General features: G+C 41.0%; 1 protein-coding gene across 2 annotated transcripts in view; it reads right to left on the bottom strand.

The window, feature by feature from the left end:
* Positions 1-24102: 24102 nt before the first annotated feature.
* LOC147641032 (CMP-sialic acid transporter 2-like) overlaps positions 24103-27995 on the bottom strand; it is a 67322-nt gene continuing 63429 nt past the window's right edge. Inside the window, exons 10-15 of one of the 2 annotated variants that reach the window (XM_086817589.1) lie at positions 27210-27251; positions 26927-27048; positions 26730-26789; positions 24839-24887; positions 24642-24736; positions 24104-24405 (exon numbers count right to left, since the gene is read on the bottom strand). In XM_086817589.1, coding sequence (XP_086673715.1) covers positions 24354-24405; positions 24642-24736; positions 24839-24887; positions 26730-26789; positions 26927-27048; positions 27210-27251 — 420 coding nt within the window. In that variant the 3' untranslated portion in view covers positions 24104-24353. Of the gene's footprint in view, positions 24406-24641; positions 24737-24838; positions 24888-26729; positions 26790-26926; positions 27049-27209; positions 27252-27995 lie in introns of both variants that reach the window. The other variant, XM_086817596.1, reaches the window with a different exon arrangement.

Raw genomic sequence — 27995 nt, 5'->3', positions numbered from 1 at the left:
AAAGTGGCCTTACCTTGAGCTTAATGTCAAATAGGAAAAGTCTAGGGACTTGGTGCACATACTTGCTTAAGACTGGTAATAAAGACTGGATCATTTTTAAGTTTGGTTAGCCTAGTGTGAAAATTAGTTACTTATATACAAGTCATTTTTTACACTAAATAATACATATTCATTCTCTTGTAATAGAATACTTGTGAGCTCTTCTCTTCTCTTGTAATAGAATACTTGTGAGCTCTTCTCTTCTCTATTCTGTTGTTGCAATAGAATACTTGTGAGCTCTTCTCTCCTCCACTCTGTTACAATAGAATACTCTCTCCTCCACTCTGTTACAATAGAATACTTGTAAGCTCTATTCTCTCCTCTATTCTTGCTTACATATATGCTATTAAATCTTGCTTGCTTGATGAATGCTTGCAAGATAGGTTTGTTTATAAGTTTCCCTCTTGTATTAGCTTCTTCTTCTTCCCCCACCTTTTGTGAGAGAGAACCACCGCACAGGGCAATCTCTATTTGCCTCCATCTAGGCAAAAGGAGTTGTTCCTTCACCCCCTTTTAGCAAGGAGCAATCCGATGTGACAACAGAGTGAGGATGCGATGACTAGCACATCGACATCGAAGGGAGTTACATTGAGGCTCGAGGGTAAAACCCAATGGCACATGATTTGGAAAAGGCTACTCAATGACATACAAATGAAGCAATGGTTCCTCATGGGGTTAAAGAAAAACACTTTGCGCAATATAGCTCTTGACTTGAATATATTTGGAGTATATTTGGCACTATCGATGGAACGAGCGTAGGGCTTAGCTCCATTTATCATCCATTCTAAGCTATTAGGGTTACCTAATATTTCTTGGTATTGATTAGGAGGTCACACTCCGAAAAACATATGGTTTTTGAAGCTTTGGTGTGTTTACTTTGTTGTTTTTTATTTTGTTTTAAAGTTTATTTGTATTAGGGCGTTTTATGTTCATATCTTGGAAGGGAAAAAACCTCGTTTCTTGGTGATTTTGAAGCCCATAAGGCTTTGATCTTGTTGCATTAAGCTAATGAATAGCTTAGTAATTATGATTAGGAGTGGAATCCAATTTGAAAACATAAGCATTAAGCCAACCAATAGCTTAGTAATTATGATTAGTTGTGGAATCCAATTCGAAAACATAAGCATTAAGCCAATCAATAGCTTAGTAATTATGATTAGGAGTGAAATCCAATCTGAATACATAAACATTAAGCTCAACTACAATGTGGATTAGAGTGGGATAGTCAATTCTTGTTTATGCATTTCATATTTTTTCATGCATTATTTGAATTGGTAGCTTAAAAGCATGCAAAATCAATAAAACACAATAAAAAGGCACTTGATTACTGCATAACCACCATTCACTCGGATTAGGCACCTTAATCACTCAATCCAAACTAATTGTTAGAAACAACAATACGGTCATTTGCAGTGCATCAAGCCACACCTCCTCAAATCCAACCAGTGCAACCGTGTTAACAAGGAAAAATTCCTCTGGATCCACCTCAAGTGAGGAGCAAAAATGAGCCAATTAAATACATATGTGAGCAGAGGAACAACGAAACACCTAGAAACAAAAGTTGCATGGTCCTCCAAGACCCAGATTCACCAAGTGGCTATAAATAGCACCATAAACTTTATGAAAATGGCATTAAACTGCCCTATGTTTCGGTGAAGCTCATGAAGGAGCAGGAGTAGGACCAAGAACCTCAAGGTTTTGCTCCCTCAAGAGATAATCAAACCATGTCAAATGCCATAATGTTTCAAACATTTGGTGTCGATCCTAAGCTGGGTTTATCCCAAGCTGAGCAAGGCCAAGTAGCCCAAAAATCGTAGGTTAGACAATCGAGACATGTCTAGTTTGCTATACCATTAGGGACAAGTATTCCTCAAAACACCAACAAGCACACACAATACAAGCAAGAGTTCCACTTTCCATAGTAGGAGCTCATTATAGAAGCAAACTAGAACCAAGTTCTAGTTCTTCCATTCGAACAAAGAACAAGGAACAGAAGGAAGGATACAAAGCCAATGTTTGGGACTACCTCAAACCAAAGGGATCCACAAGGGCATTTACGTAATGAGTCCTCACTGCCCACAGAAAGCCTACAGCCTCAAAGCCACGCCGACATAGGACAAGGGCCATTGGGAAATTGCATAGCCCGCCCCATGGTGCAAGAAATCCCAAACTCACAACCACTCCCTTATATTCCATTACCACGTGAATACATAGAAGACATGCTTAGGATGACATTTGAAATAGGAAGGGGGTTGCGATAAACATAACACCTAGAGGCTCATAGTTGGGCAAAACCAAGCCAATCCATATCTCAAGGATGATGAAAAATTTTGATAGAACTGGAGATTCTATTTAGTACCTAAAGAAGTTTGATCAAATTTGTGAGGCCATGGGAAGGACTAATGATCCCACCAAGATCTACTCACTCGGACTTTACCTTAAGTATAAAAGAGACTTATGGGCCACCATTAGTATCTTTTAATCATATTACTTTTGAAAATCTTGGAGCCTTTAGCTTACACACATTTGGCTTATGGAAGGCTATTTCCATCCTCATGGTGAGAGGCTAAGCCACTTAGGCATCATGTATTTGTATGTGATTTCTACCTTGATTGCGTGCAAGCTTTCATGATGGTGATTACTCTATTCCCTAATCTTAGCTTTAAGATTCATGCACAAGTGATTGTCCATGATATTTGGTATCAGAGTCTTAATTTTGAGCTAAAGGGATGGTGAATTTTGGAGAGATGAGTGCACAGATGTCATTTTCTTATTTTTTGAATTTTCTTGAGATTTTGCCAATATCTACCCATAGATTTAATTTTTGTGTGTGGAAGGGTATAATGTGGAAAAGAGAGTGAGAACACATGGTTTGGGCATCCGATTTGAGAGAAAACATGGTTTGGACACAAATTTCGTGCATATTTTTGAGAAATTAGTGGAAATTAGGGTGAGAAAAGTCAATTTCTAGAATTTACCTCTTCTCCCTCCAAGCTTTCATGGAAGCTTGACGTTGCTTGCCATATAAATGAGATGGGCCGGGTTAAAATGAATATGGCCTTAAATCCTTCATGAGAGGCCATCATGAATCCAAATGCTGAAGTCTTCATAGAAGCCCCTTGCATAGTCTTCATAGGAGTCTCTTGCATATTTTTTTTACCTTCTCCATGACCATCATAAGACGCTTCACACATAGCTTATCTTCCATCATGAACACCACCAATCCTCCCTTTAATAGAATCTCCATGGTTTTGACTCATGGGTTGAGCCAATTTATCCTCCATAGCGCCCATCCTTATAGTCATGGATTCAAATCTTGAGTTCAAAGTATGGTTGATAGTATCCAGCCTTTCCATAAGGGGTTCAAATTTAAGTCTTTCCACAAGCAATTATAGGAGAGTGGCATTAGATATGGCTTGTGAGCATTGAGGAGTATGCTTATGAGCACTTCCTACATTCACTTCATCTTCAACCCCTTTTGAGGCTTGACCAAGGATTAAGAAGTATTTTTATAAGCACTTCCCACACTCATTTGATCTTCAATCTTCTCCATAGTGTCCATATTACCATGCTCATTCAACTCTTCTCCTTCCATATCCTCCATTGCAATGGATACCTCCCTTAGCTTGCCTTTTGGCTTGCCAGCGCGTAGACGGCGGGCCATAATAAGATAGTTTTTGAAAAATTGAGGTAGGTTGAGCTAGGAGTGTTAGAATTGGGCAAGCTAGGGCTCTTTGAAAGGTGTTGTGATGAGGAATAAGCCCACAATATTGGTTTAGGTTAAGTCCTAAAAGGTTGGGACTAAATCAAGGTTTATTGTTCACGCTAAAAGTTGCCAAAATTGCTCAAAAGGAATCAAGGTTTATTGTTCACGCTAAAAGTTGCCAAAATTGCTCAAAAGGAATCACCAATGTGTACCACATGCATAGGCAATCATTGCAACCTCAATACCTCTTGTTTCCATCATTTCCATTGATAATTACGATCATTGGCCCTTGCATCACATAATCCCCTTCATTGACACATGCATTGTCAGCACATGTTGCCTCTTGCTTGCATAGAGCCATTTCCAATTAATGATCCAATTGCTAATTAATTTGAATTAGAATGTTGATGATGAGCCTTTGCTTGCCAATCTCTTGGCCAAGCCTTCCTAGCCCTTTATGATCATTGGCCCTTACATCACATAATCCCATTTACACATGCATTGTCAACACATATTACCTCTTACTTGCATAGACCCATTGCCAGATAATTTGAAAAGTTATCCAATCGCCAATTGATTTCAAGTAGAATGCTGATAATGAGCTTTTGCTTATTGCTGATCTCTCGGCCAAGCCTTCCTACCCCTTTACCAAGTTTTTAATCTAAGGCAAATGTTGGGGCCATGTCTTCACCACCATGTACCTATCCCCCTCCTTACCACTTTACCAAAGCACTCATGGCAAGGAGATTTCAATACATACTCTCCCTTGGCCTCTCCACCAAACGATAAGGGTGCTACTGTGCATACTTGAAATGAAATTCTAACAATGTAGAGAGAGTAAGGTTTGAGAGCTTACAATTGAAGGCATGCACTCATGTTCCATTATGAGAACTTATCATGAACTCGTGCTTCCATTATGCTCATTTTCCACTTCCATCACCAAGTCCATGGTCACCCACAAGTAGAATAGCAACACATATCCTCACTATGGCATAATAAAGGTAAAAACCATATGTAGTTGCATGATTCCTTCTTCCATTAGTCCAAATGTTGGCCTCTTCTATAAATTTTGATAGAAGAGGCTTGTGGCACGTATAGTTCCAAGAAAATGTAAACATAAGGCAAGGAAATGCAGAAAACCCTTGATTTATTAGGATTATGTTGCCCTAAACCTTGTTTTCTCATAAAACCCTAATTCCTTTGGCCAAATGGGGATTATGTAGAAAACTCTTGGTTTATGAGGATTATGTTGCCCTAAACCTTGTTTTCTTAGAAAACCCTAATTTCTATGGCCAAATGGGTTAAGAAAGTCATGGTTGGATAGAAGAGACCATGGGTGGATTGAATTTATGAGAAATGTTACTAGAAACTCTAATCTTAGAGAATTTCCCTAAACCGTGTTCGTCTCAAAAAACCGTAAAATCATGAACATTATGGCATAAAAATTGTGTGGAGGTAGAGGAGAGCTTGAGGAAGAGAACTACCACCCTAGAATACAAAAATTCATGAAAGAAAGCCTATTTTTAGGGGGGGGACTGCCCTAATTTTGAAGGAAACCCCAAATCTCATGAAAAGGTGAAATCTTACCCATAGCTTGCCATTGAACCATCAAATAGGAGTTCTTCATGATTGTAAACACCTTTTATGACTCCCATAGTTTGTATGTGACCTCTATAAGCTTTAACTTGCAAGAAACATAGGTGGAAAAATTTGTCCTCTCACAGGTGAAGATAAGGAGCCACGAGAGAGCTCTATATGTAGCTTGCAAGCGATTCATGCTTTGGGGATTCCAAGAGGGTACCCACTTATCCAAAGGTAAATCATCCCATAATGGTAGATGAAGAGATGTATTGGGATGAGGAGGATGCTATGCATGATTGGGAGCATATGTCCTTTACACAAATGCAAAGAGAGGCACATGATAGATGGATGGAGTTGCCTTCTTTCATAAAAAAGGAGTACAATTCATGAATTCCTACACGCAAATGTATAAACCCTCGATCCATCATGGGAGTCCATCTTCTAATAGTTAAAAGAATATCAAAGACAAGGTTTCCCTCTCCAAGTTTAAGGGTGATGGTTCAACTCTACATGAGTTGGAGTGAATTACCAAGATGGAGACCTATTTTCAGCTTCATCCCAAGAGTGATCAAGATAAGATACAATTTGATTAGTATAATTTACTTCATTACACCATGGAGGATTTTGCACACCAATGGTGGATGCATATGGTCAACATGTCACGCCTATGGGAAAATTTGAAAAGATATATGAATTTGGCTTTCATTTCACCCTTGGTGCTTGGAGCAATGGTATAAACTCTCTCAAAAGGACATGGTGGTAAGAGAGTACATTAAGAGTTTCATGAAGCTATCCATGTACGTGGATAGGCTAAATGAAGATGAATTATGCATGGATTGGATTCCCTGTACGTGGATGGGCTAAATGAGGAAATGAAGATGAAGAAGTTTATGCATGGATTGGACTCCATCAAGGCAGATGTGTTAGCTCAAATGCTAAACATTCTCAAAGAGGCTATGAGATTGGTGGAACTTTCGGAGCCCAAATAAAGGAAATCTCTGCCCATTTCACTCATGAAGGACTCACATAAGCCACCATTACTTCTTTTAATATGGGTAGAAATTCTCTTCCTACACCACCATCTTCCATTTCTAGATTTCCTACCATCTATGGGGGTAGACAGCTCAACAGAAAACTCATTTTGATGCAAATAAGGGAAATAATTTCAACAAAATCCTTCTCAAACCTTCAAAAAGACCCAAAGAATGAATGATCCAAATATTAAAGATTTAAGAAGCAAAGGCTTATGTATTACGTGCAAAGAGAGGTGGTCACCCAAGCATGTATACAAAACTAAGAAGGTTGTGGCCACTATGATTCTCATGGATGAAGGAGAGCAAACCAAAGATTCTCATGAGGGTGAAGAGTTTGAGAATTTCCATGAAGAACCACAAGATGAAGAGTCACATGAGGACTACTCTTTCATAAAAGAATGGTCACATGAGGACCCCTATGATTCTCATGGATGGAGGAGAGGAAACCAAAGAGTCACATGAGAGTGAAGAGTTTGAGGATTGCCATGCAGAAACACAAGATGAAGAGTCGCATGAGGACCACTCTTTTATAAAATAGGGTGATGAATTTCCATTTGACCCCAGTCTCGTGAGAATGATGGGCAAATTGTGGATGATATTGCCTCTTGAATTCTAGAATTTCAAAATTTTCAGCTTGTTTTTGCTCTATATCTCAAGAGCTAATGATGGGTTTCAAGATCCCAAGTACCCTAAGATTGGTTGTTGCAAGAGCTAATGATGGGTTGCAAGATCCCAAGTACCCTAAGATTGGTGGGATCCATCAATGGGAGAGTTACTCACATTTTAGTGAATTCAGGGAGCACCCATAGCTTCATCAATTCCAAATCCCTTAACTCTCTCAAGCTCACTCCAATGGAGCTACCATAACCTTCTAAGTACAAGTGGCCAATGGGGAAAAAGAGGAAACTAGGATGGCATGCCTCTCTACCAAAATGGTTTTATCCTCTTCATACACTTGGGAAGGTCTTTTGGTGGTATTGGACATGGGTCGTATTGACGTAATATTAGGGTATAATTGTTGTCATCACTTGGTGACTTTCATATGAACCTTCAACAAGGGATTATGAGCTTTGAACATCATGGACAATACATAATACTTGCTAGAAATCACTCAAAAGATCTCTCAAGGCTCAAGGAAATCTAGAAATGGAAGCAACTAAAAAGGGAACTCAAGGCTCTTGGCACCATCTACGTGTTGCATCTTGCTCAAGAGGGGATGGGAAGTAATGGACAATGCATAGACAAAGATGTGGCAACCCTTCTTAAGGAGTTTGAAGACATTTTTCAAGTGCCAAAGAGTTTTCCTCCCAAGAGAGAAATTGAATATGCCATTGTACTTGAAGCAAATTCAAAAGCTGTCCAACAAGCCTCCCTATTGATTATCTAAGGTGGAAAGAGAGGAAGTGGAAAAGCAAGTGCAACCCTCTCAATCTCTATTTGCTTCTCTTATTCTATTTGTAAAAAAGAAGGATGGGTCCTTCGCATGTGCATTGATTTTGTGACTTGAATAAGGTCACCATCAAGAATAGGTATCCTACTCCACGTACTAATGATCTCTTAGATGAGCTCAAGGAAGCAAAATTCTTTACTAAGATTGATTTAAGATCAGGATACCATCGAATACGGACGAAGGAGGGTGATGAAAAGAGGACCGTATTCATGACTAAAAGGGGGTTGTTACACTTTATGGTCATGCCATTTGGTCTTACAAATTCACCAGCCACTTTCCAAGCATTGATGAATAGGATATTGGCTCCTTTTCTATTCAAGTTTGTGCTAGTGTTCTTTGATGATATATGTTGATATATAGCAAGAGCAAGGAGGAACATACTAGAATCCATAATGTATCCCATGCATCCAATGATTCCAATCTCAAGAAGTATGTGGGTTCTATACATCATGAAGTGAAAGAGCTTACACCTATGGGTGAAGAGGGAGAAATCATTTATGAGCCAGAGAGAGTTGTGGGAAGAAGAACTAGAGAGTTGAGAAAAAGAAGCATAGAGGAGTTCCTTCATCAAATGGAAGCATTTACCCTTGGATGAGGCTACATGGCAACCACTTTCCTATGAACAACAACAAGGTATATCTATGAAGGATGTTTCTTAACCATGTGGCATGATTTTTCTGGACTTTTTAACTCTTATATGGGGAGATATACTTTCTATAATTTTCTGGATAGATTCTATAACGGTATTTTTAGGGGTCTTTTTTCTATCCCAATGGATTCCAATGGCTATTATGATGAAGACTTATGATGTGGGGATGTTTTGACATTTGTATAATTCATTTACAAGTCATTTCAAGGTGTTTTTCATGAAGGAATTGCAAGGGTTTTCAACTATGACATGGGTTGTCACATAACAATCCTCTACATGTGATTCTTCATTTGGTGGCTTATGGGCTGAAGCTTTCCAATCTTGTTCAACTATGACATGGGTTGTCACATAACAATCCTCGACATGTGATTCTTCATTTGGTGGTTGAAGCCTATGGACTTAAGCTTTCCATTCTTGCTCATGGCCCACCTATTTATTTTTGGAGGCTTCAACACTATCTTTTAGTGGTATGGTTCATTCATAGGACAATATGGAAGATCAAGGGAAATTTTTCTCATGATAATTGGAGGATCTAGTTTCCGCACATCGACTGTGCTTTGGACCCATGGAGCTTTTCATGGTTCATACTTCATCAGCATGGCTAATTTTGGAGATTCTTCCATATGTTCTTATGGTCTTATATATGATATTTTATTCTTAGTAGACCATGACTAAAAAGGAACCCAAAAACCATAGTTAAAACAGTTGCACATTAAGAAGCACCCTTACCATGAAACCAAGTTCTAATTATTCTCTGTTTAGAGGAGGAGCATGAAACACAGGGAAGGGTAAAGAGCCAATGTCGTTGACTACTTTAACATAGAGGGATACACGTGAGCATTCACATAACTTATCCTCAATTGCAAACCTATAACCTCAAAGCCAAGTTAGCAGAGTGGCCCAAACCCATAGGGCAAGTAATTGCGCACCCTAAAAAAGAAGGTGTCGCATAACCACCTCTTTGTGTTCCATTACCATGTGACATACATAGAAGATATGCTTAGGATGACATAGGGGGATTACGACCAGCATAGCACACTTAGAGGCTTAGAGTTAGGTAAAACCAAGCCAATCCACATCGCAAGGATGATGACCAAATTTGATGAAGCTAGAGATCCCATTTAGTACCTAGAGATCCCATTTAGTACCTAGAGAAGTTCGATGAAATTGGCAAGGCCATGGAAAGGATTAATGATCCAACCAAGATCTATTCATTCAAAATTTGTCTTGAAGGCAAACCAAGCCAATGGTTTAGTCTCCAAACCCACATGAAAAGGCCAGCTACGAGGTCGTGAGACACACATTCATCATGGGATTCTCGCCGAGTGAAGCTAAATGGAACCCCATTACACATATCTATAACCTTGAGTATGAGGAGGGAGAAACATTGTAGGATTATATTGCTAAAACTAAGTATCTCCACATGACATGAATCACTACCAGATGATCTATTACTCATTGATCAATTTATGATCGGTCTTAAAAGTAAGAGGTTTCATGAACATCTCTATAGGTCTAGACACTACATTGAGTATTATTAATGAGGCAATAGACCTAGTAAACAATCCTTAAGTCATGGTGATAGAAGTTGTCCACTCAAACCAAGAGATAGGGGATGCATCATCCAAAGCCTCAATGGCTAAGGGTGTCTAACCAGCACCAACTAAAGTCCTAGTCAAGGACTGTAGGTGTAGACACTACATTGAGTGTTGCCACCATGAGGTAATAAACCTAGTTAAATAATCTTCAAGACATGTTTGTAGAAGTTGTGCACTTAAACCAAGAGATAGAGAATGCATTATCCAAAGCCTCAATGGCTAAGGGTACGCCCAACCAGCACCAACTAGAGTCCTAATCAAGGACATGAGCATGGACAAGTTGGTAGAGAATCTGCTCAACCGTTTAGGCTAGCAATAGGTAGGGCCAGCACCAAGGGTGACCTCAAGGCCATCCCAAGCCAACACTACAAGTAGGACTCCCACATTTGCAATCTACCACCAAAAACTATACAAGCAAAGAGTGTTCGATGTTGAGGCCTAGACAACAAAAGTATTAAGCTCATTTTACGAGTGCCATAGGAACCATGATACAACCCATCGTTGTGGTACTAGGGAAACCCGACATCATAATCTATGCTCCCAACACAAAAGAAACCACTAGCCCTACTACCCATACCAAATTCTTCTCAAACTGATACATCATCTAGTGCCCATTTGTTAGTAGAACCCCTTATTGCAAGCTATAGATAGACCTCCTCAGCTTCCATATCCACATCCAATATTACCACCCTAACTAGTTTCTCCAAGAACTACACTAGCACAACACTACTTGTTGATGACCTTGCCCACAGAGTAAGAAAACCAGGAACAAGAGAGCTATGAGTTTTATGACCAATGAGACCCATATGAGCAGCAGTAATAGTATGATCCGTATAGGTATCTTGAACAACCTTCACCCATAGATTACACCTCTTTGTTCAAAGCCATGGTGCAACAAAGAGTAAGAGACCTATGGTCCATAGGCCACCAATGTAATTCTTTCGATGCAAACACCCACATCGTATTACGAAGTCCCCTCACAAAGACCTTACAACAAATCCCTCGATGCTTTAAGCACTCTGAATCATGTGCCCAACCCCAATGTAATTCCTTATGAAGGCACATGTTATAAGTGTGAATTCGATCATGCTTACATGGATTGCCCCAATAGAGTGACAATCACCGTTAGAAGCATTTGCTATCACTCTGATGAGCCTTAACTTATTAAGCATACAAGGATGACTTATTCACACAGCCCAACTTAATGCCATCACAAGGCCTCCAAGCCAAAAGAGCAGTAGCCAAGGAAACATCCATGGCTACCAAGCAGAAATCCCAAGCTTTAACTTCAAAACAAGCAACCAAAGAGCTAGAGGTGCAAGCCTCAAAGGCTATAGGTGGCCCTTAAAAAGGCTAATGAACTAGAACCAGAGGTCCAAAAGAAGAAGACCTCAAAGAGCACACACATAAGCGCAATGCAAGATCGATTGTCAAGGGCAAAAACATCGTGACCATTGAAATCGGTTTTGATGAGAGCTTTAAAGCTACATCCCTTAAAGATAGCTAAGAACTCCCATTGAAATCGGTTTTGATGAGAGCTTTAAAGCTACCTCCCTTAAAGATAGCTAAGAACTCCCATTGAAATCGGTTTTGATGAGAGCTTTAAAGCTACCTCCCTTAAAGATAGCTAAGAACTCCCATTGCTAGATGTAGTAAAGGGAGGACTCAGTGGGAGGTCAAAGTTAACCTTCCCCACACGGGTCACCACAACTAGTGTAAGATTTTCTCTAAGGTGATCGGTGATGACTTTATCTCATCCCCTTCAGAGGCACTATCTCCTAAGCAAGGATCAATGCACATCCTTTACACAAAATTAGCAAGTCCTAGCCCACCTGAGAGTGAGTATGAATCCAGTGTATCACCAATGGGACATAATAGGCCTCATAGCCTTCGTGTCCTCGAAGACCCAAGTTCCAATAAGTTCTCTTTTATAAGAAAATTTTCAATTTTGGAGAGACTTTTTGGGATGAAAGAACCCACATATTTGATCTTGAACCTAAGGAGGAGGAGGACGAACCATGCCCTAGCACCTGAAAGAGCCCACATAGTTGAGCTTGACCCTAAGGAGGAAGAGGACGAACCATGCCCCATTGAGCACCCTCCCTCCATAGCCAAAAACAAATCCATGGTACTTTTGAGTCCTCTTGCTCTCATCCTCTTGCTCTCATGGGAGCTCTTGTCATGCTGATTTTTGCATGAGTTTGTGGATTTACTTAAGGTTTAGATTCTATGTGAGTGTGGTAAGCTTGCATTGGGTTCTCTTAAGTGAAGGAACAAACAAGGGGCTGAAATCTCATACTAGGGTGGAGTGAAGTTTGAGCATGTGAAGAGAGTGGGAAGTTTGAGCATGTGAAGGGAGTGGGAAGTTTGGAAGAGAAAAGAGAGGAAGAGATGAGCCTGGAAGAGAAAACAAAGGAAGAGATGGGCTTGTGAGAGGAAGAGGAAGTGTGGGGTTGAAGAGTGGGATTGTGAGAAGGGTTGTAAGAGTCCAAAGGCAGAGAAATCCCCATTGTTTCTTGATGCCTTGTGTGGTGGATGTTAGAGAAGGACTAGACACAATGGAGAATTTCTTTCAAGAGAGAATGAGGAGAGTGGACTGGCTTGTGAAATCACCATTTGGTCACTTGCATTGTTTCATGTCATACATTGCAGTTCACATGTTGCATCCTACACCTTGCATTTTGCATGCTACACATCATTCACCACATCTCACACCTTGTATACATTACATCTTGCATCCTGCATGCCGTACTGTACATTGCATCTCATGCATCATGTCTCACACCTTGCACATCTTGCATCTTGTGTCTCACATCTCCCACATCACACATTGCACCTCATGCATCACATCTCGCACCTTGCACATTGCATCGTGCATCTTACACCTTGCACATGTTGCAAGATGTGACATTGTTGCACCTCATGTGTTGCATCTCACATGTTTCATGTTGCATCTTGCACTTGCACTTGTACCCAATATTCTCCATATTCTTAATTCACATTATTTGAAGCAAGAAACTGCAAGTCTAACAAATTTAATACTTGTGCCGAAAGACTCCAAGAAGATGGACTAGCCACCCATGAGTTAGAGTAGGTAGGAATGAGAATGAGGGTGAAACCGTAAGAGTAGGGTAAGCAAAATCTTAGTGTTGGTATCCCCCTTCAAATCTCATGCTAGCCCTTCTAGGTGACAACTAGAAGAGGGAGGAATGAGCCACATTAGAATTCTTACCCATAGCTAGGATTTCTTTCCCTAGCCACACTAGAATTCTTGCCCATGACAAGGATTTCTTATTGTCCACGATATGCATGTACATTGATTTTTTTCTTGACCCTTCACATAACCTCTCGTTGGTTAATTCAATGTGATGTGCTTTGCTGGCATCCACCCCAACATTTAAAAGTTTTCAAACATTAATTTTCAATTCTAGCAAAATTCAAATCCAACTGTGGATGCAAGCATGAATAGTGTGCATGGGAGCCCTTTAAAAGTTTTCAAGAAATAATTTCAAGTTTAGCAACATTCCAATCCAACCTCTCACATGTTTTTTCCCTTGCTCTATAACTAGCATCACTTTTATAAATTTAAATGCTTTCCTTATGAAAGTATGTCCTTCCAATAGTATAGTTTATGTATTAAAATGTATAAATTTATATAAAGCAAATGTTATGTGTACTCTATTTGGAAACAAGTAGCATTGGACATTCATATTCACAATAAGTGATGGAATGCACATGACCACATATTGCTATCCTATGGCTTGTGATCTAAGGATCAATATAGGTGTGGACATTCCACACATGCATCTCACATGATGGGCCTGGTTCCCTTTTCCAACTCCAATCCTTGCACTTGGATAAAGCAAGAATTGCAACCTGCTAACAAATGAGAGAGAGAGAGAGAGAGCTACATAATCCACTCTAACCCTCACCATTAGTCTAAGTCCCCCTCCCCCCTAATACAACTACACACGAAAGAGGCAACATAGGCACCTCTTTCCGTATGAGAGAGAGAGAGAGAGAGAGAGAGAGAGAGAGAGAGAGAGAGAGCTACATAATCCACTCTAACCCTCACCATTAGTCTAAGTCCCCCTCCCCCCTAATACAACTACACACGAAAGAGGCAACATAGGCACCTCTTTCCTTATGAACATAGATGAAAATTAAGACTTTATAGTGCAGGCACTCCAAAACAAGGTGAAAGTTGCACAACATTGTGGAAGCCTAGTACGGAGGCATGTTTGAATTAATACGCATGCAAAACCTTGTGAAATTGAAAGTATGCAAGCATGCGGGTTTAAATAAATGTGCATTCAACCTTGTGAAATTGTGAAAACTTCGTGAAATTGAAAGTATGCTTTTAAATTTTCTTTTTTCCCTCTATTTTTCCCAAGTAGGATTCACACGTAGAGGCAATCAAGTGGCAGGCACATTAGTAGGTGGGAGGCATACAAGCACAAACCTAAAGTTAGTTTTCTCTCTTGTGTGTTTCTAGCAATCCCTTTCTTTCAATGTCTACTACATGTACTTTTGGGTCCTTGATATGGCTCCTATGTTGGCACAAACATTGAAACTGTAAATAAACATAAGAGCCTTTACTTCAAATCAAGAGCTTGCCTTAGCCTTTGCTAAAATAAGTGTCATTTGATACTTTGTCGTAGAGCTATAAATGCAATTTCCCTTGTGAGTGTACTAGCTCATCCGTCATGTCCTCACTCTGTTGTCACATTGGATTGCTTCCATGGCCATGGGGGTTAAAAAGAGCTCTCTTTGGAGATGGAGGAAAGAAGAGAAGAGCTCTCTTTGGAGATGGAAAGAAGAGAAGAGCTCTCTTTGGAGATGGAAAGAAGAGAAGAGCTTTCATAATGTTCTTTCTCACGAGGTGGATGGAGAAGAATCTAGTGAGAGGGAGAAGCCTACACTTAAACCTATTCAAGCATGCAAGAATCTAATAAAATACAAGTGAAGCAAGATTAGAGAAGAGGGAGAGTTCACATGTATTCTATTATAAGGGAATGAATGTGTATTTCTCATTGTAAAAAATAACTTATATACAAATGGCTAGTGTTCGCACTTGACCATTCATAACTTAAAAATAATCCGAGTTACTAGTTTAAGCCTTAAGCAACTATAGATATGAAGTTTATGACTTTTGTATTTGGCGTTAAGCTCAAGGTAAGGCCACTTTACAAACTTCATATTGTCCTACAAAAGATGGGCTTTGATTATAAATCAGTAATATGACAAATGCCTATGATAGGTTGGGAAGGTGAAGCCACGTTAACCTGTGGGGTGGTTAACACCCTCTAGTTTCATGTGTTCAAAACACTTGAGTGCTCTCTCACATACTCATTTTTAGCGTATCTATGTAGAATGTCACATACTGAAAGTTTGCATAAAATGTCACCTATTGAAAGTTGGCAATCACATGTGATTTTGCACCAATCAACGTAGAATGTCACATACTGAAAGTTGACAAACACATGTGATTTTGCAAGCGTAGCACATTTGGAATATATATAAAAAGATGCAAGGGAGAAGAGAGCTTGATCTCTTGCAAGCACACACACACTCACACAAACCCTAGAAGAGAACACACAAGGTGAGAGGCTGAAAATTCTTCTTCTTCTTCTTCTTCACACAACAAAAGAGGTCTAGAAGAAGATAAAGTGACTAATGCACATAATAGAGTATATACAAGCGGTCCATAATGTGAGCACATTAAGAAAAGTGGGTAGATGTGGACTAGTAAGTGTAGTCCAGCTGTAGAATCTCTACTGGCGAGGATATGTCGGTGCCAGCTACCAAACCCACCAGTGATATAAATGTCGAACGGTCATGCAGGCGTCTCGTGAGTGTCAGCTCATGTTGAGCTTGACATCTCAATACTCCCCCTCAAGCTCAACTCTAGCTCATGAACTCCAAGCATATCTCGAAATCTGCGGAGCTTCTCAGCTCCCAAGGCCTTTGTGAAGATGTCAGCAACCTGATCCTGTGTGTTGATGCAGGCCAAGTCGATGTCGCTTGTGCCAAGACTCTCTTCCTGATGATGAAGTGGTAATGTATCTCAATGTGTTTCGTCCGTGCATGGAAAACTAGGTTCTTGGCCAATTGTATACTGCTAAGATTGTCACAATATATGACAATCTTTCTCTCCACATGCAACCCCAAATCAACAAGTAGCTTGCGTAACCAAGCTACCTTACATGGTGTCACTGCAGCTCCTCTGTACTCGTCTCGACAAGGCAATTGTGGGCTGCTTCTTGCTGCTCCATGTCACAACAGCACTCCCCAATGAAAACATAAATCCACTGGTAGATCTGTCTAAATTGCTACTTGCCCAATCTGCATCTGTGTATCCATATAGCTCCAATGGTACACCTGCTGCATAAAACAACGCATAATCAACAATGGCCCTCAAGTATCGAAGTGTGCGTCACACATTGTCAAGATGTGGTTTGCGCGCGGAACCTGCATAAACTGGCTCTCTAAGCCAACAGTGTAGCTCAAATCTAGCCTTCCGATCGTGACATAGATCATACTCCCACAATCTTCATGTACATAGTGGGATCCTCCAACACATAACCTGCATCCGCACCACTGAGCTTGCCATTTTGATCTAATGGCACCAAGATTGGCTTACAATCAGCCATCCCATACTTGGACAACATGTCCAATTCATATTGTCTCTGTGGCTTCTATAGCCTTCTTCACACCATGTGTCCTCATTGCTGGAATCCCAAGCTCCTCATCAAGGCTCATCTCCGAGCCACTAGAATCTCCATCAACAAGAGAATTCCCTACAGAAATGTCAGGCATACCAAGGGGCTCAACCACTTTCTCTTTACCTTTATGTGATGTACCAACTACATTTTGAGGACCGGTATTATGATGCAGCTTGCCACTCCATGGTCTATCAACAGAACTGCTAGATGAGGACTCTCTTGGTCCACTTAATGACTATGATTGCTGACTTGCATTTTGTGCAACCACATTTCCACTTAGATTAGCTCCCCCAACATCCTTTTCACCAGCATACCAGCTACTCATCTCATCAAATACAACATCCCTGCTTACCCTCAATTCACGTGTAGCAGGATTATAACATCTATATCCCTTTTGCTCCTTAAGCAAATACCCGATAACAACACATTTTTCTACTTTTGGATCCAGCTTGGTACGTAACTCATCTGGCACATGCACATATGCAATACATCCAAAAACTTTCGAGTGAGACAAATTAGGTTTCTTGCTAGTAAACTTCTCCTCTGGCGTTACATCATGTATGGCTATAATAGGAGTCCTATTCATGATATAAACTGCTGTAGACATACCCTCAGCCCAATAGCTATGTGGCATATTTTTCTCAGCCATCAATGCTCGTGCTATCTTTGCAATGTGCCTGTTTTTTCGCTCAACAACTCCATTTTGCTACGGAGTGTATCTACATGTAAATTGTCTCTAAATGCCATTCTTTTGCAAGAATTCAGAGAAATCATTGGAGAAGTATTCTCCCCCCATCTGACCTTAGGCACTTCACATGCTGTCCTGTTTGTTTTTTAGTCATAACTCTGAAATTTTGAAAATGAGTGAACACTTCACTCTTCTCCTTCATGAAGTACACCCACACTTTCCTCGTGTGGTCATCAAACAATGAATGCTACGTAGTACCTGTAGCCACCCATAGACAAAGTCTTCGTTCGTCACAAGACCCCATACATCTGAATGCACAACATCTAGTATATTTCTACTCACATTTCTGTCATGTGGAAATACATGTTTTGTTTGCTTTCCAAATTGACATGCTTCACAAACTTTCTACATACCTTCAACTTTAAACTTAGGCAGCCCTATCACAATTTGTCTAGTCTGCATAGACTTCATTCTTTGCACATTGACATGCCCAATTCTCTTCTGCCAAATATCTGTATCTGCAATAACTCCTAAACCATTTGCAAACATTGCAACACTCACTTCAAGCGTATTTACATTCAATGTAAACATTCTGCCCACTATGTTTCCTTTTGCAACCAACCTGCACTTCAAGCGTATTTACATTCAATGTAAACATTCTGCCCACTATGTTTCCTTTTGCGACCAACCTGCACTTATCTTTAAAGTCTTCTACATAACAGCCATCACAAACCGAACTTGCAAACCTTACTCAATCATCTGGCCAACAGAAACCAGATTCTTTGTAATGTTTGGAACATGAAGAACAGCTGCAAGGTACTTCACCTTACCATCCTGCATAAACAATGGCACATCCCCAACATGGGCAATCGGATGAGTAGTGTCATCTCCTGTTTCAACAAAACCTGGTCTTTCAAGACTCTTCATTTCCTTGAACCACTCACCATGACTTGTCATGTGGTTCGAAGCACCTGAATCAACATACCATACATCATCCTTACATGCTGCTACATCATTTCTAGACACAGCATTAGCCACATGTTGCATAACAAACAACCTCTCATTATCCTCCTTATTTCTGCTAGAGGATACATAGTTGTTTTGTTGTAGTTTTTCATTTCGCATGTCGCTTTGCTTCTTTTAGCAATCTTCCTGCACATGCCCAGGCTTACCACAGTAAAAACAACCTCGTGTATCATTATGTTGTCTTTGCTAATTACCACGACCTTGTTGACTCCCCCTGCCTCTAAACTGGCCTCTTCCACCTGTATGTTGTTGTTGTGAATCCTGGGATTGTTGCTGCTCCGCTGACCATAATTCTGATTACCTGTTCACCCACCACCTTGGCCACATCCACGACCTCTACCTTGTCCTCTACTTGCACTTGTGTAGAAGACCTGCTGCTCTAAACTATTTCTGTTTTGTGAAGACTGTTGATCTTCACCCAAGTTCTTCTCTTCAATGATCAGCATTGACATCAAATTTGTGAAGTTGGGAATGTTCTCCCAAGTCTGAATAGACATCTTGAATGCCTTGTATTGTGGCCCGAGACCATGTAGACACACTTCCACCTTATCATCATCATCAACAGAAACACCAATTGATGCAAGGGATTCCACAATGCCCTTGATCTTCAAAGCATAATCATTCACAAACATATTTTTCTTTCCCACAGTATGAAGCTCATTCTTTAACTGAATTTTTCGTGCCTTGATGTTGGTTTCATACAGCTTCACCAAGGTGTCCTATGCCTCTTTAGGTGACTTGGCATCTTGTATATGCCCAATCATCATGTCTTGTATGCTGATAGAAAGCCAATACATGACTTTCCTTGCTCTTTGATTCCAATATTTGAACTCTTTTATATATGCAGCAGTTGAATTAATCTTTGGTATCTTCGGCGCCTCCTCATGTTCACCTTCCATCATGTAGTCCCAGTAACCTTTTCCCATTAGGAAATTAGTCAATCTAAACCTCCAAGCATGGAAGTTGTTATTGTTAAGCTTCTTTGCAAAAATCTGGTTTATTCCATCATTCGACATCTTTTTTGCAATATAAATTTACCAACAACAGCACTCTTGCTTAACCTGCACGCGGTACTATACTGCACCCAAATTGTCACAACCATTGACCTTACTTTGCATACATACACCTAATGGCAACTTTGAGACCTTTTTACAGCACACACAGTGTCTGCACAACCAATCGCCCTTCTTGCAATTCCAAAAACAAAGATCTGCAGAGAATCAAAACTTATCACAATGCTTGTGAACGTCTGCAAACTGAAAAACGGAGGTCCAGATGTGCCCGAAACGTAATTTCAGCTTGAAAAAAGTTATCCTTGTCCAATAGGTGCCCTATAGCTTAACTATAGGGCACCTACCCTCGTACCACTTCTTGTGCTTTTGCTGCTCAGCCCTTAACATGAACCAAGCTCTGATACCATAAAAAGATGCAGGGGATGTTAAATTTGCAGCAATGTGATGAGCTATGGTGGATCAAATGCTAGAATCAACATCATTAGAAAAGAGATTAGATGATAATTAAGACGTGACTAGTTGAGAAATTAACTGATAGCTTAATGTAGGCATGGATAATCAAAAATCAGCAAATTCTCATTAGGCCAATGCCTCAATTTATAGAGTTTACATCCAAGCATCTAATCCCACTGATCTCTCCTTGATTCACTCCACCTCTTTTGCTTGATTCTCTCCACCTCTTCCCAGAATATCTCCACACCTCCTAAGTCTTCTCATGCTACCCTTTATTCTCTCCCAGTAGATACTTCTCACCTTTTCACAGCTTCTCTCACATTTACAGATTCTCTTTTACAGCCTCTTGCTAAGGGCTTGTTCCCGCACACACCCTATTCACTTGTATATTTCAACACCTCCTCTCAAGTGAATACTCCTAGCACACCTGGACCCTATACCAAGTTTCCCTCTTACTTGATAGTCTGCGAGCAGTGCCTCAAGTCCCTAAACTCATAGTCCTTGACATTCTCTCTTTCTATGTGTCTAAGGCTACTACAAGTGCGCGTGACCTTGACTAAAGTGCTCACACATACATCTACCACATGGCCTACATCATCAATGGCTCAGAGGTGGTTTTACTCTGTTGGGACAAGTTACTTTGGGTTGTGGGGTTTCTCTCTCTCTCTCTCTCTCTCTCTCTCTCTCTCTCTCTCTCTCTCTCTCTCTCTCTCTCTCTCTCTCTCTCTCAGAAAAGATGATCTGACTCCACTTCCTTAGGAGCCTCCATGAAGTTTGCCGATGTCGTTCCTTCTCCACTGGGTTTGCTGTAGCAGTCTCTTGCCATGTGTCCTGGCTTCCCATAGTTGTGGCAAGTGAAGGTCCTTCCTCCTACTCTGCCTCTTCCTCGTCCTCGAGAGAATCCTCCTCGGGTGAAGAATGCTTTTCTTCTCTAGCTGTTGAGTCCAGCCATGGGGTCATGTCTCCTAACTCGAAAGCTCGTTTGGCCTTGTTTTTTGAGATTTTTGAGATTTTTTGGACTTGATGAGAGGCGGTTAAGGATCCTAATCCTAGTTAATGATGGCTATGAAAGTGTTGAAGTATTTTTTATTGTTTTTTGTTAGTTTATATGCTTCTAAGTTACCAATTCAAATAATAAATGGGTAGGGACCACAATGCAAAAGAAAATGCATCTATACCAACTAGCCAAGTAAGCACACACACCATCACAAACAAGCAACTAGCAGGGACCACAATGCAAAAGCAAGTGCACTTGTACTAGCTAGCCAAGTAAGCACACAACACACGATCACCCTACACACATGGGTGCACCAACACACTAAGTAAAGGGAATCTACTTCCACTGACTTCACCTTCCCAACATTAGCATGTCTTGGTAGAGAACTGTGAGTACACCACCAGTGCTATTGTACACACTCCTAAGCCCAATCATCTATCCTCTTCATTCCATTTTCAATCATACTCTTCCTTGAGGGTGTCCCCACCACCAATCTCTTCCAATTGGAGCACCCTACCGATATAACAACCACTCAGGCTCAAAAGAAGGACATAGAAGTAGCCAAACTAGTAGCAAAAGATCAAGGTGCAACCACTTCCCTCATTCCTCATATAGTGGTGGATCATGCATTTTTCTACTTGAGTCAGCCCACTTCTTTGTTGAGCACTTCACATAAGACATATGTGCACTCACTTACGACTAAGGAATTAACCCCTTGCACAAGGAACATAGATACATCAAAGATGTCAGAAGCTGCTCGGCCAAACACACTTCAAAGTAGAGGCTCACCATACTCCTTGATCAATTTGTTGAGACCGTGAGGACAACCAAAGGACACGGTTACTCGCTCGATTCCAAAGTACTACAAAGTGTGCATGTACCCTAGCCTTGTCATTGACATCACCTAGGTACATCTCTAGATGGGGGGCCATGGTGGACAAGCATGGCCCATGGTATGACCCATCGCGTGGATTCCTTTGGCAGATGCAAGCACAATCGGTTTATCCTCAAAGATACCATTACCATTCTATGTGACTACCTACCTCCTCACAAATAAATGCCTCAATCTTCTCTCAAGAAAAGTGAACAAATGTCAAGGAAAGTAGAAATAAGAGTTAAAGAAAGCAGAAGAATTGGAGCTATTGCATGGAGGAGAACACACATAGGCATGCCATCACCCCACATAGTCCATGCATGCTACATGCATTATTCACTAAGGGCTTCACACTTCATAGCACATCTTACAAGAATAGGCACTCACAATCGCTAGTACGTGCACTAAGCCTCATCATCATCAACAGCCATCTAGGCACATCTCTCAAGATGGGGAGGCCATGGTAGGCAAAAGCCTAGCCCATGGATCCCCTTGGAATGTGTAGGAACCTCCAAACATCTTCAAAGAACACAACCTCATCACAACAAAAACCTCAAGGGCTGAAGATGCAACATGCAACAAACAAGCCTAATCTCTAGTACCACCATGAAATTTAGGAGCCATACTTTGCCTCGCTAGAGAATTCTATACCATCATCAATAACAACCAATCAAATGTAGGTAGTCCTAGCACAAGAACCCACAAACCAAAGGCACGGGCCTCATCTATCACTTTCCCTCTAACAACTAGTCCAAACCACTTACAACCTTGGAGATGAGGCCTCGAATCAAGAATTTCTTCGCTATAACACTACACCACATGCAACCTTAACAAGCTTCCGACCTCAAGGACCAACCAAAACAGACCCCAAAGTATGTGCAGTGGTCTCTTACCTACCACTAAACCTCACAAAAGAACTTCATCAACTATATCTTGGACATCCACACGTCTTTGGAACTAACAACCCGAGCTTGGTGATGCAAAGACACGGTCACCATTAGGAACGAGGGTATGTTAACCTCTTGGTTAACATGGTTTCACTCACCCGCTGCCATCCATCTTATCGTAAGGCGCCTCACCATCTAATGCGTATGTAATGGAAGCCTATGTCTTGTAAGACGACATTGAAATATATGAGGCTACCTTACCCAATGCTTAACGCCAAATGGAAAAGTCATGGACTTCGTATTAAGGCTAGAAGTAGTAGCCATAAACTATTTTAAAGTTATGACTAGCCAAATGTGATTTGTATATATGACAATTTCAAAATTAAGCAATACACAAGGTAATTTTGACATTAAAGTAATACATAATCATTTCCCTTGCATCATTAGAATACTAAGCTGTCCCTATTCTCTTGCTTGCTTGTGTTTTGTTGGATCCTCTTGCATGGATTGATGGATGCTTGCATGGATAGGTTTGATGACTGTAGGCTTCTTTCCCCCATGAGCTTCCGTTCTATTCACCTTCCCTTGTGAGATTGACCATTGTGTAGAACCTTAGTCTTGCCTCCATCTAGGCAAAGAAAACTCTTCCACCACACCCACAACTATAGAAGCTCTCCAGTGTGAGGATGTGGATGACAAGCTACCACAACTAGCGGGAAGTTGCTTTTTACGGAAAAAGGCAAAGCTCCCAATGACCGTGTTCAGAAAGAGAGCGAGCCTAAATAGAACATGCTTCTCGACGTGCCTCGAGAGAGAGAGGAACACGTGTCCACATCCACAGAGTTGCTAAGTTAAAACCTTAATTAGTCTAGGTTTTTCTTTTATTTATTACATTTTCGTTCATTAATTGCACCCACACACGTTTGTGTGGATGCATATTGACAAACCCCTGTCTTGGTCTTTCTTTCTTATCATCAGATTATGTGATTGTAACGCTAATTATATTGGCTTAATGACTACCTGAAAAACTAGGGACCTGAAGCCTATTTGAGTTAATTAACCAACACAGTTATATGGTTCACCCTTTGAGCTCTAAAGAACTTGTAAAGTTTGTAAGAGTAGTGTATACCTCAAACCCAAAGTATTTATGGTAAGACTGGTTTGGTTCTCTTAGAATTAGTAGAAACTGATAGGAAAAACCTTTTCAAAACTGGAGTAAAATCAAGCAGCAGGAACAGGTTTGAACCCTGGCATCTATCTCTAAAAGCATAACTAAACTCGTAGAAAACAATAATATAAAGTGAAGCCATTGCCTTCACACACACACACACACACACGCACACACAAAAAAAAAACCAGAATGTGTTCTGATAGACTAATGATTTTAGGAAAGAACAGCCATTTTGAGGAACCAATTTTTGAGATGCTCTTTTTTGAAAGAAAGAATTGAATACAATGATTTAACTCAAAATGTTTCTTCTGTGTGCCTACAAATGGAGTACCTATCAACAGCTTCCTTACAGAGCGATAGCATGTACATACTCATGGCAATTTGCCAGTCCTATAAGAACTCTTTAGCATGTCAGCTTGACACAAAATGCCTCAGAATCTCCCTCCTTTCAAAAAGCTCTCTTCACTTTCCCGCCTTGCCATGTGAATGTAAGAAAACTGCAATAGAAACCACCCTGAAAGAAAAACAAGTACCCATTCAGAACTCGAAGTTTGATGAAGCATAACTGCATGCCCTTATGCACACGTTCTTTCTTGAAAGCCTGTCTACACTAGTTAATAAAGTTATCCCTTGTAGCCTTTGCTTGATGTACAGTCTCAATTACCTAAATTAGACTAACAATGCACTAGCTAGCATCAAACTGAACTCCTCCCCTTTTTTTCACAAATCTGATGCAAAACTGCTACTTACAAAGATCCAAGCACAAATGGGAGAGTCAATTTGAAGCTAAAAAGCATCATGGATATAATGGCGGTCAGAAGCATTGCTACAGATGTGGAGTACACCTGAAAAGTGCAGACAAGAAACCATCAAAATCGGTGCGACTCGTGCAAATTTATGGCAAAAATTTGCAAAAAAAATAGTTTAAAAGGGGCCATTGCACACACCTTGACAATGTTGTCTGCATATTTCATTACCATGGAGACTGCAATCCCACTGAAACAATGAAAAAACTAATCAATAAACAGTTCATGCTTAAGGTGGTCTTAAAAAAGTAGCCTGTGTATTCTACATCCTTGAAACATATATTAGACCTACAATAAAGAGCTGTTGTGGGAAGAGTGTCCTACAGTCAAATCCGTCATTAAGCTCCCATCCTACTAGGACTTTTCTTTGTAACCCCACTTGTTCTCAATGACCTTGTGTATCTTTGGGAAGTCCATAGTCCTACATTTGGTTCCTCATGTAGAGTTGCATGATTTCTATCATATAGACATTCATCCACTCTCATCCCCTTGTGCCTCTGGAAATCTCTTCAACTCCTACACCTTGGTCATCACGGAAAAACTTACTAAGTTCTCTTATGCTGCAACTCAATGCTTTTTTTGTCCTTCTAGACTGCCGGGCAGCTCGGGAACTAATCTTATTGAGATTTCAAGGCACAACTCTTCTTAGTCCACATGTTCAACTTGTAGCCTGTGATGGTGATGCATACTCATCATCTGAATTGATCAACTCTAGCTGGTAGCAGTAATGGTAGAGTTGATTGGAAACTTCCATGCATGATGATAAAGATTGAAGCTTCTTCTCAAGTCACAATGACTCTCTTGAAACATTGTGTCCATGCTCACAAAAACCACAGTTCCACTATAACACACTTAAAGCACTGACATTTAGGATCTTTTGATGTGAGAGACTTAAGCAAAACAACAATATTGAGACACAGCAGAACAACACAACCATTCAATCAGCAGCTTGAATGGCAAGAAAAGAGCTGGAGCCCAAGGTGGACACAAGGATACGAGGTAGGATGCAACAAGGAGCATTGAAGATGGGATGACGATGAGCTTGGAAGGGAAAGAGATTTGGGGAGAAGGAAAAGGGCGTGCATGGGGCCCACTCTCACTGTCTCTTTTGCTCTTTAAAATATGGGCTGAGACCCTAGCCCTAATGAGTAGCCCTAGCATGATGCCCTAGCGTGACATGCATACGAGTGCCGGAGCTGATGCATGTGCCAATGTTTCCACACATTCACATTGCTCTTTTGTCTATCTAGCCACCAGCTAGACCTCCCAAAGCCATCCTCTGCCACATCAATGCCTTGATTTTTTCTGGTGTCCACACTGAAAACCAATTTTTGGGCTGCTTGAGCTTCTTTTTATAAAATAGGCCTTAAACTAGGCAAGATGGAAGCCTAAAACATTCACAAGGTCAGAGGATTGATTTCTCAAATTGCTTGCTCAGATCCAAATTGTACCTTGTGGTAAGAGGGGATTCCTTGACCATAGCCAGTCCAACTGCAAGCGATGAGGCTGGCAACCTGCCTGGACCTTGAGCCCCCTTTAGATACCAGTCCACTGCCCAGGCTTGTCACACTGGCAGTCTGCCATACCATGCACATTTACAAGTTATCTTCCCATCTACCAAATATTGCCACACATGCACATTGCTCTTCCGCCTGTCTGGCCACCGACTTGACCTCTCAAAGCTGTCCTCCTCTGCTACATCAATGCCATGATTATTGCCCTTGAAACTAAGGTCCAGGCTGCTCAAACAGGCTTCTTTTCATAAATTGGGCCTGACACTAGATAAAGTTGGAAGTCAAAACCAAGTGTGAGGGTGGAGCATTGATTCTCGAATGCTTGCTCAAATGTACCTCATAGGGTGATAGATTCCCACCCCTCCTCACCATTTTCATCAAGGTTGAGATTTTCTAGTGATAGTAACACCTCTAGCACTCATAGTTAAATCCCCTCCCAAAAGTTTTTTGATGTTCATAATTGATGTGCTCCATTCTCATATTCAATGTGATACAAGGGAAAGCTTTAAGCTGCATACCTTAGGGCATGATTTGTGATCATACAGACAGTTATAGCAGTATATCCATGAAAGAATCCCCTGCGTTTTCATGAGCAAAATAAATAAATTACATCTAGAGTAAGATGCTCAGTAATAGTATAACATTTGTTGATACAGATGTATCTCCCATATAAACCAACAAAAAAAGCATAAACTTTCAGCAATTTCTTGCATACTTGTTCATGATGGCATCAAGGTCCTGGGTGAAGATGGCAAACGCATTGAAGATAATTCCGAAAAGATAGAGCCAGAAGTTTTGCACATTGATATTGCGTGAAGGCCGCCTTTTGATTATGACCTACTGACAGCATAACATGACCATAAGGAAAATTCACAAACATACCAATACAGAGAGGCATTCAACACCTTCTAAGTTCTTGAACCTTAGAGCTACACTTCATAAGCCATATGCCAAGAAAATGTGATCAAATTGTACATCCTGGTTTGCTTCCTCATTACCTCGGTATACACACCTGCAAAGCCACTCAGCAATGCCATGACCTGCACATAAAATGTGAAGCATTCATAACACAAACTCCTGCGTGCATGCTCTTGTAAAGACATGGTGCATATCCAATCAGTGCCAAAAATGGTGATTGACATAATTTGATTTGACGAAGATACATCTAGCTTAGGAAGGTTTGGGTGATAAACACTTCAAAAGTTGGATTAAGAATATGAGTTAACTACATGAATGGCATTTGGAACCTGTAGATCCCACTCCCATTCAGCAGCACGCGCCTCCCTATAATTAACCCTCTCAAGGGGCTTGTGCCTTCCTTGTAAAGCATCAGAACCACGTGCCCCTTTGCTTACTCACTGCCTCTCCAGAGAACACCCGCCCCCCCCCCCCCCCCCCCCCCCCCCCCCCCCCCCCCCCCCCCGGGCAGCTAGATGGCTCTCATTTCTTGCAACAGGTAAGAGTTTTCTGGATTACCCAAACAATCTTTGGTTTGCCGCCGAATGGGCCACCTGGCATGGGCATGTCCTCATCGAGCATAAGCAGGAGACAATCATCGAAGGTCCCCAGCAACAGGGACCCAAGCGAGCCGCCTCCCCACAATGCTCCGCGACAGCCTCATGTTCCTCTTGATAGCGGCTTCACCCCCACAACAGGCTCCACCGCTGCAGCCGCTCGCCAGGCAAGAGTGGCAGAGCCCCAACAGGTGAGGCCGTCACCACCCAGGCCGACATGGTGGAACCACACCTTAGCAGACAATGAACCCAAAACAACAGTTCCAACCA

Source organism: Cibotium barometz, chromosome 2 (assembly GCF_041138505.1).
Source record: "Cibotium barometz isolate CiBa-2024 chromosome 2, ASM4113850v1, whole genome shotgun sequence".
Taxonomy (NCBI): domain Eukaryota; kingdom Viridiplantae; phylum Streptophyta; class Polypodiopsida; order Cyatheales; family Cibotiaceae; genus Cibotium; species Cibotium barometz.
This window is presented reverse-complemented; position numbering and strand designations above follow the sequence as displayed.